Genomic DNA, 16,968 nt, shown 5'->3' on the forward strand with positions numbered 1-16,968 from the left:
CACGGACATAACCTGCACAACACTTTTATACAATGTGGGCATTACAGTGGGTGTGGTTTAGTCTCACAGTTCTAAACTTACTGGTTCCCCACAGACTGAGGGGAAGCTCCACCCCTTGTCTTCAACCAAGTTACTTGATGTATGGTGAAACTTAATTCCTTGTTTCTGATCAGTTCAGACCAGCTGACATACATACTCAAACAGATGACCAAAACTCACCAAAAACATAACCATTTAAGCATAGCAAATACTTGATAACTAACATGAAATAATAGAAAAAGGAATCAGCACAGATATTATATAACACAAGGCCACCCCTGGAGTTACTTTTTTTTTTTTCAAGATGGCACAGCTGCCTGTTATTTCAGCTCTGCCCCCTCTTTTCCTACTTTCGCTATTTTTAATACTTTTTAATAGTGCTTATTTGTCATTATTTGCTGTGGGTGGTACCCTGTGCAAGTATGCACATGGGAAACCCACTTTTGCTACTCTTGTGATTGTTTTTATGCTGCTTTTAGCACTATTTGAGGCAGCGCGGGGAAATCCCTTTGTTTCCAGCTCCAGACGTCCCATTGTTTATAGCCAGGATCAGCTGCTTGGACTAAGAGACTCTATGTACAGTGGGCCGGGCCCCCGCTGCTGAGCACCTGGACATACCTGCAGACATACGGAAGAGACGGAGAGGCTGCAGAGGTGGACGGGCGAAGCGGAGAAGGACTTATATTCTGTCTGTGGTCATAGGGAATGTAAGGTCTCTCCGCAACAAGACCGAGGAGCCATCAGCGCTAACCCGTGTCCAGAGGCTGTATAAAGGCTGCAGTCTCATGTGCTTCACGGAGCCGTGGTTGGATGATCCTGTACCGGACTCGGTCATTAACATGGACGTCTTTACACGCATCTGTGCAGACAGGACACTGGAGGAGAGCGGAAAAAAAGGGGGGGGGGGGTGCTCGCCGTTTATGTGAGTGAGAGATGGTGCAGCGCAACTCATATTCACGTGAAGGATCAGATCTGCTCCTCGGACGTGGAGCTACTCACGGTGAGCATGAGGCCATACATCTCCCACAGGAGTTTGGAAGTGTGATTACGCTCTGCGCGTATATTCCTCCCTCTGCAGACACCGCCGCTGGCTGTGAGCGGATCCACAGTACAGTCACGCGGCTGCAGACACAACACCCCCGCGCGCTCCTCCTCATCACCGGGGACTTTAACCACGCCTCCCTCTCCGCCACCCTCACCACATTCACCCAGTACGTCACGTGTAAAACCAGGGAAAATAGAATACTGGACCTTCTTTATGCTAATGTGGAGGATGCTTACACCTCTGACACCCTCCCCCCGCTGGGACGCTCGGATCACAATCTCGTCTATCTTCTCCCCCAATACACACCCAGGGTGAGAAGAGAGCCAGTGCAGAAAAGGTCAGTGAAACTCTGGACTGAAGAGGCCACTGAGAGGCTGAGGGACTGTTTCAGAACCACACACTGGACCATGTTTCAAAACTGTTATAGTGAAGACATCAAGGGCCTGACCCAGTGTGTCACTGACCACATGAACTTCTGTGTGGAGAGCAGTGTGGAGATACGGTGCTTTCCTAACAACCACCCCTGGGTGATCCCCGAGATGAAGGTCCTGATGAACCAAAAGAAGAGGGCTTTCAACTCGGGAGACGGAGAGGAGCAGCGTAGAGTCCAACAGGAACTCCAGTGCAAGATCTGTGCAGCCAAGAAGGAGTATGGAAGGAAGATGGAGAAGCAGCTGGGCCGGAACAACGTCAGGGAAATGTAGAGAGGCCTCAAGACCGCCTCTGGATTTGGGAAGGGTGCCAGCAGGACTGCAGATGGAGATTCTCGGTTTGCAGAGGAGCGGTTAAAGTAGCTATTTAGCTACTTTAACCGTTTTGGCTCCCCCACACCTGCTCCCCTGCCTGCTCCCGGCTCTCCACACGTCTCCAGCAGCCAGCCCTCCAGTCCCTCTGACCCCCCACCTTCTACCCTCCAGTCACCTCCACTGCACCCCGGACCTTGTCCCTCCTCCCCCAGGACTGTATTCAGCACCAGCCCACCTCAGCTCACACCTCACCTTCACTCTCCCTCCCCCCTCACTGTAACTCCGTCTGAGGTGAGAGGTCAGCTCCTGTGGCTGAAGCAGAGGAAAGCAGCAGGACCTGATGCGATCTCCCCGAGGCTGCTGAGGACCTGTGCAGATGAGCTCTGTGAGGTCCTCAGCCACATCTTCAACATGAGCCTCAGCCTGGGGGTGGTCCCCACCCTGTGGAAGACCTCCTGTGTGGTCCCGGCTCCCAAAACATTGCACGCCAAGGAACCAGCCCACTACAGACCAGTTGCCCTGACCTCCCACCTCATGAAGACCATGGAACGGCTCGTCCTGTCTCACCTCCGCACCATGGTGAGCGACATCTTGGACCCACTGCATTTCGCCTACAGGCCCATCATCGGGGTAGATGACGCTGTCCTCTACCGACTGCAGCGAGTGCTCACCCACCTGGAGACCGGTGGGAGCGCTGTGAGAGTCATGTTCTTTGATTTCTCCAGCGCTTTCAACACCATCAGACCGGCGCTGCTGCGGGGGAAACTGGAGGACGCCGGTGTGGATAGACATCTCGCCGCCTGGACCATCGAGTACCTCACTGACCGCCCATAGTACGTGCGGCTGCACGGCTGTCAGTCTGAGGTGGTAAGGTGCAGCACCAGGGCCCCCCAGGTCACCGTCCTCTCGCCTTTCTTCTTTACCCTTTACACCTCGGACTTCACCTACAACATGGACAGCTGCCATCTCCAGAAGTTCTCTGATGACTCCGCCATTGTGGGTCACGTGTCTGAGGTGAACGAGCTGGAGTACCGGTCGGTCATCACAGACTTTGTGGACTGGTGTGAGTGCAACCACTTGTGTCTCAACACCAGTAACACGAAGGAGATGGTGATCGACTTCAGGAGGAAACCACCACCTCACCCACTGGTGAACATCCAGGGGGAGAACATAGAGACCGTGGACAGTTTCAAATACCTGGGTGTTCACCTCAACAGCAAACTGGACTGGACTCACAACACTGACGCCCTGTACAAAAAAGGCCAGAGTCGCCTCCACCTCCTGAGGAGACTGAGATCCTTTGGAGCGAGCAGGCCTCTGCTTAAGACCTTCCACGACTCTGTTGTGGCCTCTGCTCTCCTCTATGCTGTCGTCTGTTGGGCCCTGGGCAGCACAGAGTGGGAGAGAAAGAGACTAAATAAGCTGGTCAGGAAGTCCAGCTTTGTCCTGGGCTGTCCTCTGGACTCTCTGGAGAAGGGTGTTAGCCAAGTTTAAATCCATCATGGACAACTCCTCTCACCCTCTACACCAGACTGTAGTGGAGCTGAGCAGCTCCTTCAATGGCAGACTGAGGCACCCTCAGTGCAAGAAGGAACGATACCGCAGGTCGTTCCTCCCTGCTGCTGTCAGACTGTACAATAACACTGTAAAATAACCACATGCAATAATATGTCCACGAGCAATATTAATATATCCACAAATCATGTGCAATTACAAATCGTTTACAAATGCCAGCACTAATGTCACCTTACCACATCTAAACTCCATTTCACATATTGTAAAGAAGATGCTCCTATCTTCCTTTCAATCCCAATCATGTTTATATATATGCCTATGTACTTATATATGTACGTACATACGAGGGCTGTCAATAAAGTATAGGTCCTTTTATTTTTTTCAAAAACGATATGGATTTCATTCATATGTTTTTACGTCAGACATGCTTGAACCCTCGTGCGCATGCGTGAGTTTTTCCACGCCTGTCGGTGACGTCATTCGCCTGTGAGCACTCCTTGTGGGAGGAGTCGTCCAGCCCCTCGTCGGAATTCCTTTGTCTGAGAAGTTGCTGAGAGACTGGCGCTTTGTTTGATCCAAATTTTTTCTAAACCTGTGAGGCACATCGAAGTGGACACGGTTCGAAAAAAAACGGCTGATGAGAGATTTTGAGGTGATATTGTCGCTTTAAGGACTTCCCACGGTGCGAGACGTCGCACAGCGCTCTCAGGCGCCGTCGTCAGCCTGTTTCAAGCTGAAAACCTCCACATTTCAGGCTCTATTGATCCAGGACGTCGTGAGAGAACAGAGACGTTTCAGAAGAAGTCGGTTTCAGCATTTTATCCAGATATTCCACTGTTAAAGGAGATTTTTTTAATGAAAGACGTGCGGGCGGATTGCAGCGTCGGCTCGCAGCCGCCGCGACACTCCGCCACAGGAAAAACACCTCTGTTGGAAGGCTTAAGGACAAGTTGGAACATGTCCAGCTGTTAAACAATTTCTCATATACTCACTCCACTGAAAGCCATCAAAAGCCGCCTGGATTTTACAAATGGTTATCAACACGGAGGTGTTTTTCCTGTGCCGCCGCACTGAAAACTGAGTCTCGTGGAAAATGTGTAATCAGAGTAAGAATGAAGCAAATGCCGTTTGACTGACAGCTGGAGATGGAAAAAGCATCTGCCAGTTACTGTTGGGACTGCGTGCAGGCCAGTGGGAAAGCCCTGCAGCCTGCCCATTTCCAGCTGTCACTGACCAGCTTGCAGGAACAGCTGGGTCTGCTTCCCTGGGGGCTGAAGCAATGTTTCAGAACTGTCATTCATCATGGACAACATTGAAAATCAGCCATTTTTTAATTTGTATTTTATTTTAGCATTTTACACAGTCAGGTCCCTGGGAAGTCTGCCAGATTTCATTGTAAGTAACATGACAAAACAAAAGCTGGATGTCTCTGTTGTTGACCCACTGATGAACAAAAGCAAAAACTGATTTCCGAAGCATCTTTGGATCTAGTTTATTCTATTTTGCTTAAGAACAACGGATTCTTAATGGCACACAAACCCCTCATTTCTTTATAAACTGTGTTGATATGTGAAGCTAGGCCTTGCTCGCACATGCTGACTACATTAACTACACTCACTTCATAAAACTCACATTTGTTTTTATTATTATTTACAAGTAAATTCAGACACAAGTCATTCTTCACCCATTTTTAGACAAATCACAGACCTAAAAATATACACCCACGAAGGTCATGATGGTTCAACTGTTAATATAGAACAGCTCCAAAACAGCAAAACTTATCACATACACTTTAATACTTTAGTGTGAATACTTTAGCCAAGCCAAATGACCAACCAGGCAGTCAGAACTGTGGCTTTTTTCCCCATCAGATCTACGTGATGTCATAAAGCAAAGCATAGATGAAAGGAAACTATATGAAAATCGAATAATTTGAAGCCTGTTCCTACGATTAAACAACTGTGGCTATTTTCCCCATCACATCTTTGTGATGTCATAAAGCAAGGATGAGATGAAAGGAAAATATATGAAAATCAAATCATTTGAAGCCTGTTCCTGCGATCAAACAGTTACACATCGCAAAATCTGCATAATGACAGTTGACAGGTTCCAACTGAACTTTAGCGCAAAGACACGGGATGAGGTCAGACCAAAGAAGGCCCAAAGAATTCCCTCTTGTTCTCCAAATAAAAGTGACAAATGTCAAGAAAAGTACCTACTTCACATTTTTGCTTTGATATTAGCCAATGCCATATTTGTTTTTGTTGTCGGGGTTTCCCTTATGACATCAACAGACATTCCCCAAATGTTTCCTTACTCACTACACTGGGAACATTTGGGGCTATACTTCATTCAGTGCCACCTGCACAACCAGGTGCAGACTCACATCTGATTCTGTGTTCTTTCCCTTAAAGTTTAATTTTAATCAAGGTGCCATTTTTCATCACACAGTACACGCTAGTGTCAAAGAAACAGCAAACAGATCAAAGTAAATATGATGGGGTAGTCAGAGCATCTCCAAAAAACATTTACTTTTTTTTTTCTTTTGGCAAGAGGACCATTTTTATCCTGCACATCAGTGTTTTTTTTAATGTGCGACCACATACAAAATAAACTGGAAACAGGTAAAAGCATATTTTCACCAATCCTGGTATTCCGTGATTAGTTCAAGGTCAGGGTCGTCAAAACTATAGGCCTGAAAAACATGCAATTTACACAGGCTAGTTTGATGCATGTGTGCACGACATGCACTGCCTCGCTGACGTCTTTAATCGCACGAAATGTTGTCATAAACTGTTGACTAATTTGAGAGTTTTAGAAACACAACAGCTGTGATGGTAAATCCTACGACGTCCTCCACCAGTTAGTGCCAATAATAATTATGAATGCGTACAAAACAATTCTGCAATATAGTGTAATATATTCAACTACAAATGACCTTGGAAGTTCAGATAATAGATTCATAATTTGGGGATTTTCTGATGAGCTTAGGAAACTAAATGTAACACAACAGCGTCTTCTAACATATGGGGTTGTAACTGCAAAAAAAAAAACAAAAAAAAAAAACCTGATCTTACTTCTCTGGAAAAAAAAAAGAAGGAATGGATGACAGATGTGACAGGCACTCTTCATATGGAGAGAATTAGATTCATTCTGAAAGGCAAACTGAGGGACTTGGCGACCTTTGGTCTCTTATCTTGATGGAGAAACCAATCAAGATGTTCAAGTTGTCATGTACTCCTAGGAGGGGAGAGAAAATGGTAAAGGGTCCTGGGGAGAGATGGGTTAAGGTAGAGTCCTTTGATTGAGGAGAGTCAACTCAGAACATGGCGCAATTTTGGTTCCAACTGCACTGAACTACTGAATGAACCTTTTATGTTTGCAACATTTTTTAAAATTATCTAACCACATACAGCAACACATCCAGGTACATGTGCTATCAGAATAAATATAAAAATAGTTAAGCAATCAAATTTACATAAATTTACAATTTATGATGACTTATTTAGTTAATTTAAAGCCTGAGTTTTGCAGCTGCACAGCTGTAATTCTGTGTCATGCAATGACGTACGTGACAGTTTTAAAGTTCTCCATTTCTGGATTATGCTTTATTCTGGACTAATGTGACCCTCAACAAGCTTTTCTTTCTACAATCATCACCTCCAAATCAAAGGTAAACTGTACTTTTTCCTCTTTTCTTCAGACTCCGTGTTGTAAGTTTGCAGACTTTTCTGATCCATTTGTAATCAGCGTGCACACTGCAAAAACTATATGATGGCAGACGAAGCAGTGGAAGCAGAAAAGTGTCAAATCACAGCCTTTTGTGTCTGATTTAACAGGTGCACGTCAGGCTGCAGGTCCAAGTCTGAGCACGGTGTGAAAAAAAATAAACGGTTGTTTTTTTAAGATTAGGCTTAAAACTTTCCTTTTTGCTAAAGCTTATAGTTAGGGCTGGATCAGGTGACCCTGAACCATCCCTTAGTTATGCTGCTATAGACTTAGACTGCTGGGGGGTTCCCATAATGCACTGAGTCTTTCTTTCTCTTTTTGCTCTGTATGCACCACTCTGCATTTAATCATTAGTGATCGTTATCTCTGCTCCCCTCCACAGCATGTCTTTTTCCTGGTTCTCTCCCTCAGCCCCAACCAGTCCCAGCAGAAGACTGCCCCTCCCTGAGCCTGGTTCTGCTGGAGGTTTCTTCCTGTTAAAAGGGAGTTTTTCCTTCCCACTGTAGCCAAGTGCTTGCTCACAGGGGGTCGTTTTGACCGTTGGGGTTTTACATAATTATTGTATGGCCTTGCCTTACAATATAAGGCGCCTTGGGGCAACTGTTTGTTGTGATTTGGCGCTATATAAAAAAAAATTGATTGATTGATTGAGAAATGACTCCGGTCCCACTTTCCTCAAATCAGCGAGTGTCAGAGCTGAACTTTAATTTGTACCTCTGTTACTTTGCATATCCAGACTGCTCAGGGTTTTTAATGGAAATACATTGTGAAAAATCCATTTCACAAAATCCGTAATATAACGCTGTTTATTACATGGAAATCAATACGAAAACGTGGGGCTGCGAATATCTTGTTTATACGATGATGTTTTAGGTGATTTACTGAACAATAAATTCACCTCACTAAACTTTGACGATGATGTCGGCTTCCATCCCACATGGCTGACTTTATTTTCACAAATTTTTCTTGTTTGGATCTGAAGGGAATCTGTACATCTTGAAGTCCTTGTTGTGTCTATTTGTGCATCCAAATGCACAACAACCAGCATTTTCAGCGAATAAATAAATAAAATTGCTGGATTTCCATGCAGATAGATTAACAACTAACACTATTTTGGAACCAAGATGACACCATGAGTCACGTGACCGTTTTTTTTTTTTCCGACTCGTCATGTCGTTACTCAATCAAAGGACTCAAGGTTAAGGACTGGGCGATTGGTACTGTGTCTTATGTATAATATGTTTGTTTGTTTTTCTGACTGTCTTGGTGTTTTTGTTTGTTTGTGAGATGTGTTTCTTAAACAAACATGCAAGTGTCAGGAAAACGTCCTTGCTGATTGAAATGTTTCACAAGAAACACATTTGAAACGAAGATATGCAACTACAAATATTTCTATTTTACCATCAAAAATAACAGATAGTTTTGCTGATATTCCTTGTATTTTTGTTGTCTCTGAGATTACTTCCAACTTCCTGACTCCAATCCCCTTTCAGCTCAGTTCCAGCTGAACTTCAAGTGATCTCTGGTAGAAAGCGCAAGCTGCAGTTTAGACACTGTGCTTGTTTGTTTTTGACTATGTGTGGCGAGGAGGTGACAGCAGAGGAATACACCAGCGTGGAAAGCAGTGTGACTGCAGCAGAAATGATTTACGCTGCGGCGTGTAAAAGCTTTTTTTCTCGACATGTGCTCACCCTGTATTCCTACAGCTCTCCCAACCTGATCTCATTCTCTCATTTCAATTTTGTTCTGCAGGCTTACGTTATCTTTGTCTTTCTGTTTGACATCCCTTTGTTCCTCCTGCCTGCTTTATCACGAGAAGGCCGGTGTTTTATTGCTTTACTATGTTTACTTGCGCAAAGCTGCCTGAACGTCCAGACACAAAGTAGCGAGGAGCTCAACATCTACAATTTTCAGCCTAGTAGGCCTCCGTCAGTCAAGACTGACCATGGATAATTTCATCTTATCCTGTGTCTGGTAGACTGGGGCAGCATCTCATGTGACTATAGAGACCGATCCGAGAGTGACAGTCCCTACTGCAGTGGTCACATCTGTAGGTGGTCTCTGGTCTGTCTGATCTCTGAAAATGGGGGAGTGTGTATAAAAATGGCTGTAATTCCTAAATGGTGAATAAGATATTTTTTTGTTAATCCCCTTGACTTAAAGATGAAAGTCTTCACTACAAGCACATCTCGACACTGTTTCATTTTTGACTCCATTGGGGTGGCATACAGAGGAAAAGTCCCAAAAAATGTGTCACTGTCCAAATACCTATGGATATAACTGCAAGGGTGCTCACGCTCACGTGCACGAGTCACCGTACTGGTCTCTTTTATTTTGCAGGTACTGCGTCAGCAAACCAGTTCAGGTCTGCCAGCTTTTCCTCCCATATCTAAGACACCAGCAGCAAACAGACGCAGAGATAAAACAGTGTTTGGCAGCAGGCTGGATTTTGGCAGCTACTGTATTTCAGATTCTGGTGCCAGCAGTGCTGCTAACGCACATCACAGCGCAGATGAGTCGTGCGCATGTTTGCTCAATGCTTTTATTTTTATGCCGTTGACTCTGTGTGAGGGCACAAAGCGAGTGGAGAGCAGCTGTGGTCTGAAAGCAAAGTTGCTGTTTCATTTTGAAGGAACTGAAGCATGAATATGGTACTGATGTAAAGTTTTAGGGAGACTCTTTCCTGAAGCCCTGAGGCCCATTGATGCCTGTGATTATCCTCCGATTCTATAACACTAAGCAGGTGAGAGTCGACAACTCTCCCTGGATGGGGTGCCAGTCCAATGTAGATGACCTTACCAGCCAATGCTGGCACCTATTTACAACTGGGTGGACTTGGACAATGCAGATGAAGTGTCTTGTCCAAGAATACAGGCAGGTCACGAAACTGGGAATCAAACCCCAGTCTACATATTGGTAGCCCGACCTCTTATCCCACTGAGGTGCTTGTTGTTAAGTGTGGACCTAAATTAGGTCCCTCCTACAGGGGTCTGGCGTCTGAAGCCACGTAAAAAGAGGAGTGTAATCGGAGCAGCGTCATAACCTAAGAGACCAACACAAATCTTGGTGTATACCGCTGCTCGCACATTAGGTTAGTGTATGGTTTTATTACCTCCGCCAAGGAGGTTATGTTTTCGGTCGCGTTTGTTTGTTTGTCTGTCTGTCAGCAGGATAACTCAAAAAGTTCTGAACGGATATTGATGAAATTTTGTGGAGTGGTTGGAAATGACAAGAGGAACAAGTGATTAAATGTTAGTGGTGATCCGGATCTCGATGCTAACGCGTTAGTATGTCTATGGCATTTTCAATGTTAAAAGTTAGCATTAAGCAGTTGCAGCTGTCATCACATTCGGGTGCATTTGTTTTCAAATTGTAATATTTCTTACATTTATTTTGTTTATATATTAATAATCTAATGATTATTATATACAATTTCAGAGAAAGAAACAAAAAGAAATAGATCACTGTGCCAAGGAGGGAATCTCTTTAGGGTCAGTGACCCTATGGCCTTGTTTAGAGGTGTTTCATAAATGTTAAAAAATTCATATATTTGCAGTTTAGGTGAATAATAAATTGAATTTTGTCTTTTATTTGTACTTTGTCTATAAGCACATGCAATATCAATATCAGTGCTCAGATGACAGTAGCTTCTGGGAAAGGTGCAAGTTGCAATAAACTGTGATGCCAAGTGCTAAGGATACATGCTATCCAGTCACAGAAGATGAAACTTTTTTACTACTGAGAAACATCATTGTTAGACTTTTTTAGGTTCAATGATTCCACGGTGTGTAGATGTTATGGTGTTAGTGACCCCATGGCCTTGGCGGAGGTTTTCACTCTCTGACTGCTTCTAGTATTACATCTGATACTGAAGTCTGGAAACTATTTTTGCAGTGAAAAACTGGTGCTTTAAAGATGGTATATGGTCTGTTTGTGGAGTGAAACATTACTACTTTACAATTGGTGTGTGGCGTACTGACCCCCATTTTCAAAAGGATACGTGCACCAGCAAGACATGGTTTCAGGCAGACAAGGTGTGCTTTACTTATTGCGTGGAAACGAAAATCGAAATGGCATCCATAGTGGCCATATTGGATGACGGACAGCGCCTACTTTCAAAAGGAATCTTCCTATAGCCTCCCTCAGTACACCACCAAGAAATGGTTTCAATCACACAAGGCGTTCTTTGGTTATTGTGTGGAAAAGAGGCTGAAAGACACCCAGATGGGGACACCCCGTCTGGATTAATGCAAAAATAATTTGCATTAATCCAATATGTAATCAGGTTAGTCCCACTGAGACCGAGATCTCTTTTCCAAGGGAGACCTGGACAATTATAAAGTTTCCAATTCACCTAACCTGCATGTCTTTGGATGTGGGTGGAAACAAGAGCACCCAGAGGAAACCCACAGGGGGGAACATGGGGAGAACATGCAACCTCCACACAAGAAGGCCACAGGTGGGAATCGAACCATGACCTTCTTGCTGTGAGGCAACAGTGCTAACCACTAAGACACCGGAAATGCCTGATATTATTCAACCTATGGAACCTAAATGGCGATTGCAAATGAATAAACACTGTTCCTTTTTGTTGAGAATAACAGCACAGTCTGTTTAGAGTAACAACTGCAGCTGAAGTAACTCCCTCAGCTGTTACTGATGTAGCATGCACTCTAAGATAGCAGTTTGCAAGCTGGCACTGACAGCCGCTGATGTCACTGAAGACAAATTTGTGTTCATTGTCTGCACAAGAAAGCTGGTACTGCAACAAGAGCGAGAAAGTAACTGATATGGGCTCCTTCAGCACCGCAGTTAACAATCATATATTAACTTAATAAACCAACTCTTCACTTTCTCATTTAGCCAAGTAACCCTTGAACTTCCTCAAGACCTCTGTGGCTCAAAGGGCCTAAGGTGAGCAAAGACTTAATCTGTCATAGACAAGATGAGCCGCAGTCTGAACAAGAGCAATCAGAGATTTTTGACGTCCACCAATCCGGATCTGGATCACCTCCAAAATTCAGTGTGGTCTTCCGTGTCCTAATATCTATCTGTGGTGCAAATTTAGTGAGAATCCGTTAAGTAGTTTTGACATAATCCTTCAAAGCCTATATGAAGTGAATTTTGTGACACAATCTGGATTCAGATCCAGATCACCTCCAAAATTCAGTGCAGTCTTCCATGCCCTAATATCTATCTGCGGTAAAAATGTGGTGAGAATCCGTTAAACAGTTTTGACGTAATCCTTCACATCCTAAAGTGAAACAATCCAGAATGCGGATCCGGATCCAGATCACCTCTAAAATTTAATGGAGTCTTCCATGGCCTACTATGTATCCTTGGTAAAAATCCATGAAGTAGTTCTGATGTAATCCTTCACAGCCTATATAAAGTGAAACTTGAGCCAGAATCCAGATCTGGAACCAGATCACCTCTAAAATTTAATCGAGTCTTCCATGGCCTAATATACTCGTATACCTGTGTTGAAAATTTCATCAAAATCCGTGCAGTAGTTTTGACGTAATCCTGCTAATGGTAATCCTTCAAAGCCTATATAAAGTGAAACTTGATCCAGAATCCTTATCAGGATCCAGAGCACCTCCAAAATTTAATGAGTTCTTCCATGGCCTGATAGCTATCTGTGATAAAAAAATTTCTTCAAATTCCATGCAGTAGTTTTGACATAATCCTACTAACAGACAGACAGACAAATAAACGCTGATGATTTTATTACGTCCTTGGCGGACGTACACTCTAAGAAAGAAAAAAAAAACATTGAATTTAATTGATAACGTTAAGGTAACTTTTTCCACATAACACTGTCAATTAAGTGCAAAACAATATTGGAGTTGAAATGAATTAAATCAAATGAAACATTATTACTTAAATCCTGAAAATTAACAATTGCAAGTTTATTGAAAATAATAGTATTAATTACATTTAAAACTCCTGTGTTTCATTTCTTAGAATGTAATAATCCATTACAAAACATTTAGGTGCTCCAGAGTACCCAGACAGAGTGAAATCCATTTTAAACTTAAACGTGAATATGACTTTCTTCAACATATTAACATTCATTTGCCGTAAGGGTCCAAATAGTCTATAATGAGAAGGTGTAAGTGCAGTCTGAAGAGTTTCCATATATCAAGTCGGTGCTTCTTTGCCTTTGACACCTCAGAACTTAGTGGCACTTTGATTATTGCTGCAGAGTGGTAAACACTTCAATCAAAGGTGGATTTTCCTCTTTGGACAAGTTCTCAATTGAGCATGATTGGGTTTCACCAAGACCCTCTAGTCCTCTTCACTAAGTCATCCTGCTTCATGAAACAGACTTGTGATTCTTCATGTCCATAACTCTAACAAAAATGACTGCATTTTCACCAAATTTGACCTGGCCATCCCAAGTGAGTCTGTCTTGGAATAGTGTGAAGGTGAACGTGATCAGGTTTCACCGTAAATCCCCGCCCACTTTACTGAACCATGTGCTGTGTCCATGACAATCTCGACAAAATTTATCAAATGTTCACCAAATTTAAAACGAACATCACAAATGAGTCTATCTGAGGACCATTACAATTTGAGCATGAACCTTCCTAGTTTTAAATGCTGGTTGATTTTACTTCCAAATACAGTGTCAGAACTCAAATGATTTTTCCCGATTTATCCGCAACACCAAGCCGATCAAACGTCATGGTACAAATTAACAGCTGGGGGTATTCAGCACAGGATTGTCTGCTCTTGTTTAAATTTAATCCATTGAAACAAGTTTCACTTTTAGGCAGCGCTGCTCTGGGATGATTTTACAGTTTGGACTTCCAGGTGCTGTTCTTTCACCAGCCAATGAGATCACTCCGTAAATTCAAATACAACCTTTACACATACTCAGATGTGTCTTAAGTTGTCCAAAGATTATGCTTTCATCTCTTTGTCTCTCGCCAGTCTAATTTCCACCTGAGTCGACTGGACCGAGTGGCGCACATCTGACACATCTGGACCGTCACAATCAGCTGAGATGTGACTCGACGCCGCTGATGAAACGCAAATCGGCAACATCTTTCCCTCAGCAAGACCCACAAACTCATTTCCAAGCAGGCTTTGAAGGTTCTACGATCTTCAGTGTGCGTGTGCCCAGAGAGACTGGATCGATACCATGCACATCGAGCTTCTTAAAGACCGATGCACCCTGAGCCACGACTCCTCATCATTCCTCCTGCGACCTTCGGCCAGTTGATTCTTTTGGCATTAATTGTGCACACGTGGGCAGATCTGTGCAGGAGCGAGGAGAAAATCAAAGGGGGGAGTGTGTGTGTGGGGGGGGGGGGCGCATGGCAGCTGCAACTTTAATCTGTGATGTCATCAACCGCAGCCTGTTGATGACATCACAGATCACAATCTGCTGGTTTTGTTCAGGAGAAGATGCCTCTTAGAACTGGATGTACAATGAAGACATAAATTCCGCTTTGGTCCACACCCACAAACCTCTGTGTCTTCACTCCCCCCCCACCCTCCACCACCTTGATCCTCTTTAATCTAGAAGAGTCTTTTCCTGCTCCTGCACTGAGGTAGATCTGTCATCCGTGCGCGATTCTGGCTTTGTGCATGCGTGTGCGTACTTGAACGTGTCAGCTGAGTTCCCATATTTGTGTAGGCTGTTGTGCGTGCGTGTGCGTGTGTGCGTGCAGACGCCCGCTGCCTGTAAAAGAAGCACAATGAAAAGGGAAATATGTGTCATGTCCTTGTCGGAGCCCTCGAAGAAGCGAGAATCTATTTCTGTCACCGCGAACGGAGGCGCTCCGGTGCCACCGATTGGTTCCCTCACGTGCAGACGCACGCGGAGTGGGGGGGGGGGGGGATCCGAGAAAAAGGCGAATCGTTTTCGTGCGCCATGCAGAGATAAAAAAAAAAATTCCAAAAAGGACAGATAATAAAAGCAGATTATTAAGAAGAGCAGCAGGAGGAGGAGGAGGAGTGTGGGAGGGGGAGGGGAAGGCAGAATCATGTACATTGAGTTCACGGATATGGTGGCGCACGCGCATGCACGGTTTCCCCACGTAATAAGAGCGCCGAGCTGGTTGTTTACCTAGAGGCATGCCTTTGTTGAGGAGATGGGAGCTTCCCATGGTGCGTTCGATCCCCCGGCCGGCCAGCAACGCGAACCTGCAGCAGGAATCCACTCAGCATATGGCGGCTGTGGCCACCGCGTCTCCCTCAGTCCTCCTCCCAACCCCTCAGTGACAAGCAGGCACATGTGCTCCCCCTCTTTCCTCTCTCTCTCTCTCTCTCTCTCTCTCTCTCTCTCTCTCTCTCTCTCTCTCTCCCCCCCCCCCCCCCCCCCCCCCCACTTGTTCTCTTGCTGCCTTACCCCTCCCCTCCCTCTTGTCTGGAGCTACCTACCTCTCACTCACACACCCACCCCCCCTTCCCCCCCGCGCTCACTTTCTGTTACAGCAAATCTGTCTCTCCCTCTCTCTCACTCACACGCGCACACGCACAGGGAGCAGGAGGAGGAAGGAAGGTGAGGTAAAGAAAACAACAACAAAAAACCGTGTGTGTGTGTGTGTGTGTGTGTGTGTGTGTGTGTGTGTGTGTGTGTGTGTGTGAGAGAGAGAGAGAGAGAGAGAGAGAGAGCAGGAATGGGGAGGAGCCAAACACCGCCAAACAAAATCATCTTTTGTTTCCTGAAAGATAGCAAAGGGGGAAGAAAAAAAAGTTGTGCAAGTACAAGGTAACGAAAGCAGAAAAACGAGTTCATTCTGATGTAAGAAAAACAATTACAAACTAAAGAAGCAGGAATGTGTTTTTTAATAAGCAGTGTGAGGCTTCACACACACATTCTGACTGAGGAGTAAAAAAAAAAAAAAAGCCAGGTACTTATCAGTCATACTTACTAATGGAATTATTCAAATTAGTACAAGAAAAAAAAAAAAACATCACACTTGCATGAAAATGTTTGGGCGCCCAGGGGCAAAATATGTCTCATTCTATCAAAGTCAAACTAATTTTTATTCATTTGTTCCTTCATTTTGTGGCATGTTCTTTCCTCTTGTTAATTGATTTAACTTTTTGTCTGTTACACTTTTACAATAAGGGTACATTTATTGGCATAAGTTAATGCCATAATAAACATAAAGTAGCAGTTAATTATGAGTTAAACAATGTTTTTAGTAAGCATTTATTAATGGTGTTCATGTTGGTTGATACAGTAATGAACATGAACTAACAGAGAGTCAGGAAATCTGTTTAGTAAAGCATTTACTAATGGTGTTCGTGTTGGTTAATGTAATAATGGGCATTAACTAACAATTAATTGATAGTTAACTAATCTGTTTAGTAAGCATTTATTAAAGGTGTTCATGTTAGTTAATGTAGTAATGGGCATTAACTAACAGTTAATTGATAGTTAACTAATCTGTTTAGTAAGCATTTATTAAAGGTGTTCATGTTAGTTAATGTAATAATGGGCATTAACTAACAGTTAATTGATAGTTAACTAATCTGTTTAGTAAGCATTTATTAAAGGTGTTCATGTTAGTTAATGTAATAATGGGCATTAACTAACAGTTAATTGATAGTTAACTAATCTGTTTAGTAAGCATTTATTAAAGGTGTTCGTGTTGGTTAATGTAATAATGGGCATTAACTAAGTGCTAATGAATCTCTTTAGTAAGCATTTATCAATGGTGTTCATGTTAGTTAATGTAGTAATGTACATTAACAATTAATTGATAGTTAACTAATCTGTTTAGGAAGCATTTATTAAAGGTGTTCATGTTAGTTAATGTAGTAATGGGCATTAACTAACAATTAATTGATCGTTAACTAATCTGTTTAGTAAGCATTTATTAATGGTGTTCATGTTAGTTAATGCATTAATGGGCATTAACTAACAATTAA

General features: G+C 43.6%; 1 protein-coding gene across 1 annotated transcript in view; it reads right to left on the minus strand.

Moving 5' to 3' along the window:
• LOC117520693 (C-terminal-binding protein 1) overlaps nucleotides 1-15,328 on the minus strand; it is a 40,087-nt gene extending 24,759 nt beyond the window's left edge. Inside the window, exon 1 of the mRNA XM_034181991.1 lies at nucleotides 15,155-15,328. Within this exon, the coding sequence (XP_034037882.1) occupies nucleotides 15,155-15,194 (40 nt within the window). The 5' untranslated portion in view covers nucleotides 15,195-15,328. The remainder of the gene's footprint in view (nucleotides 1-15,154) is intronic.
• Nucleotides 15,329-16,968: the final 1,640 nt, after the last annotated feature.

The sequence above is a fragment of the Thalassophryne amazonica genome, chromosome 11 (assembly GCF_902500255.1).
Source record: "Thalassophryne amazonica chromosome 11, fThaAma1.1, whole genome shotgun sequence".
Taxonomy (NCBI): domain Eukaryota; kingdom Metazoa; phylum Chordata; class Actinopteri; order Batrachoidiformes; family Batrachoididae; genus Thalassophryne; species Thalassophryne amazonica.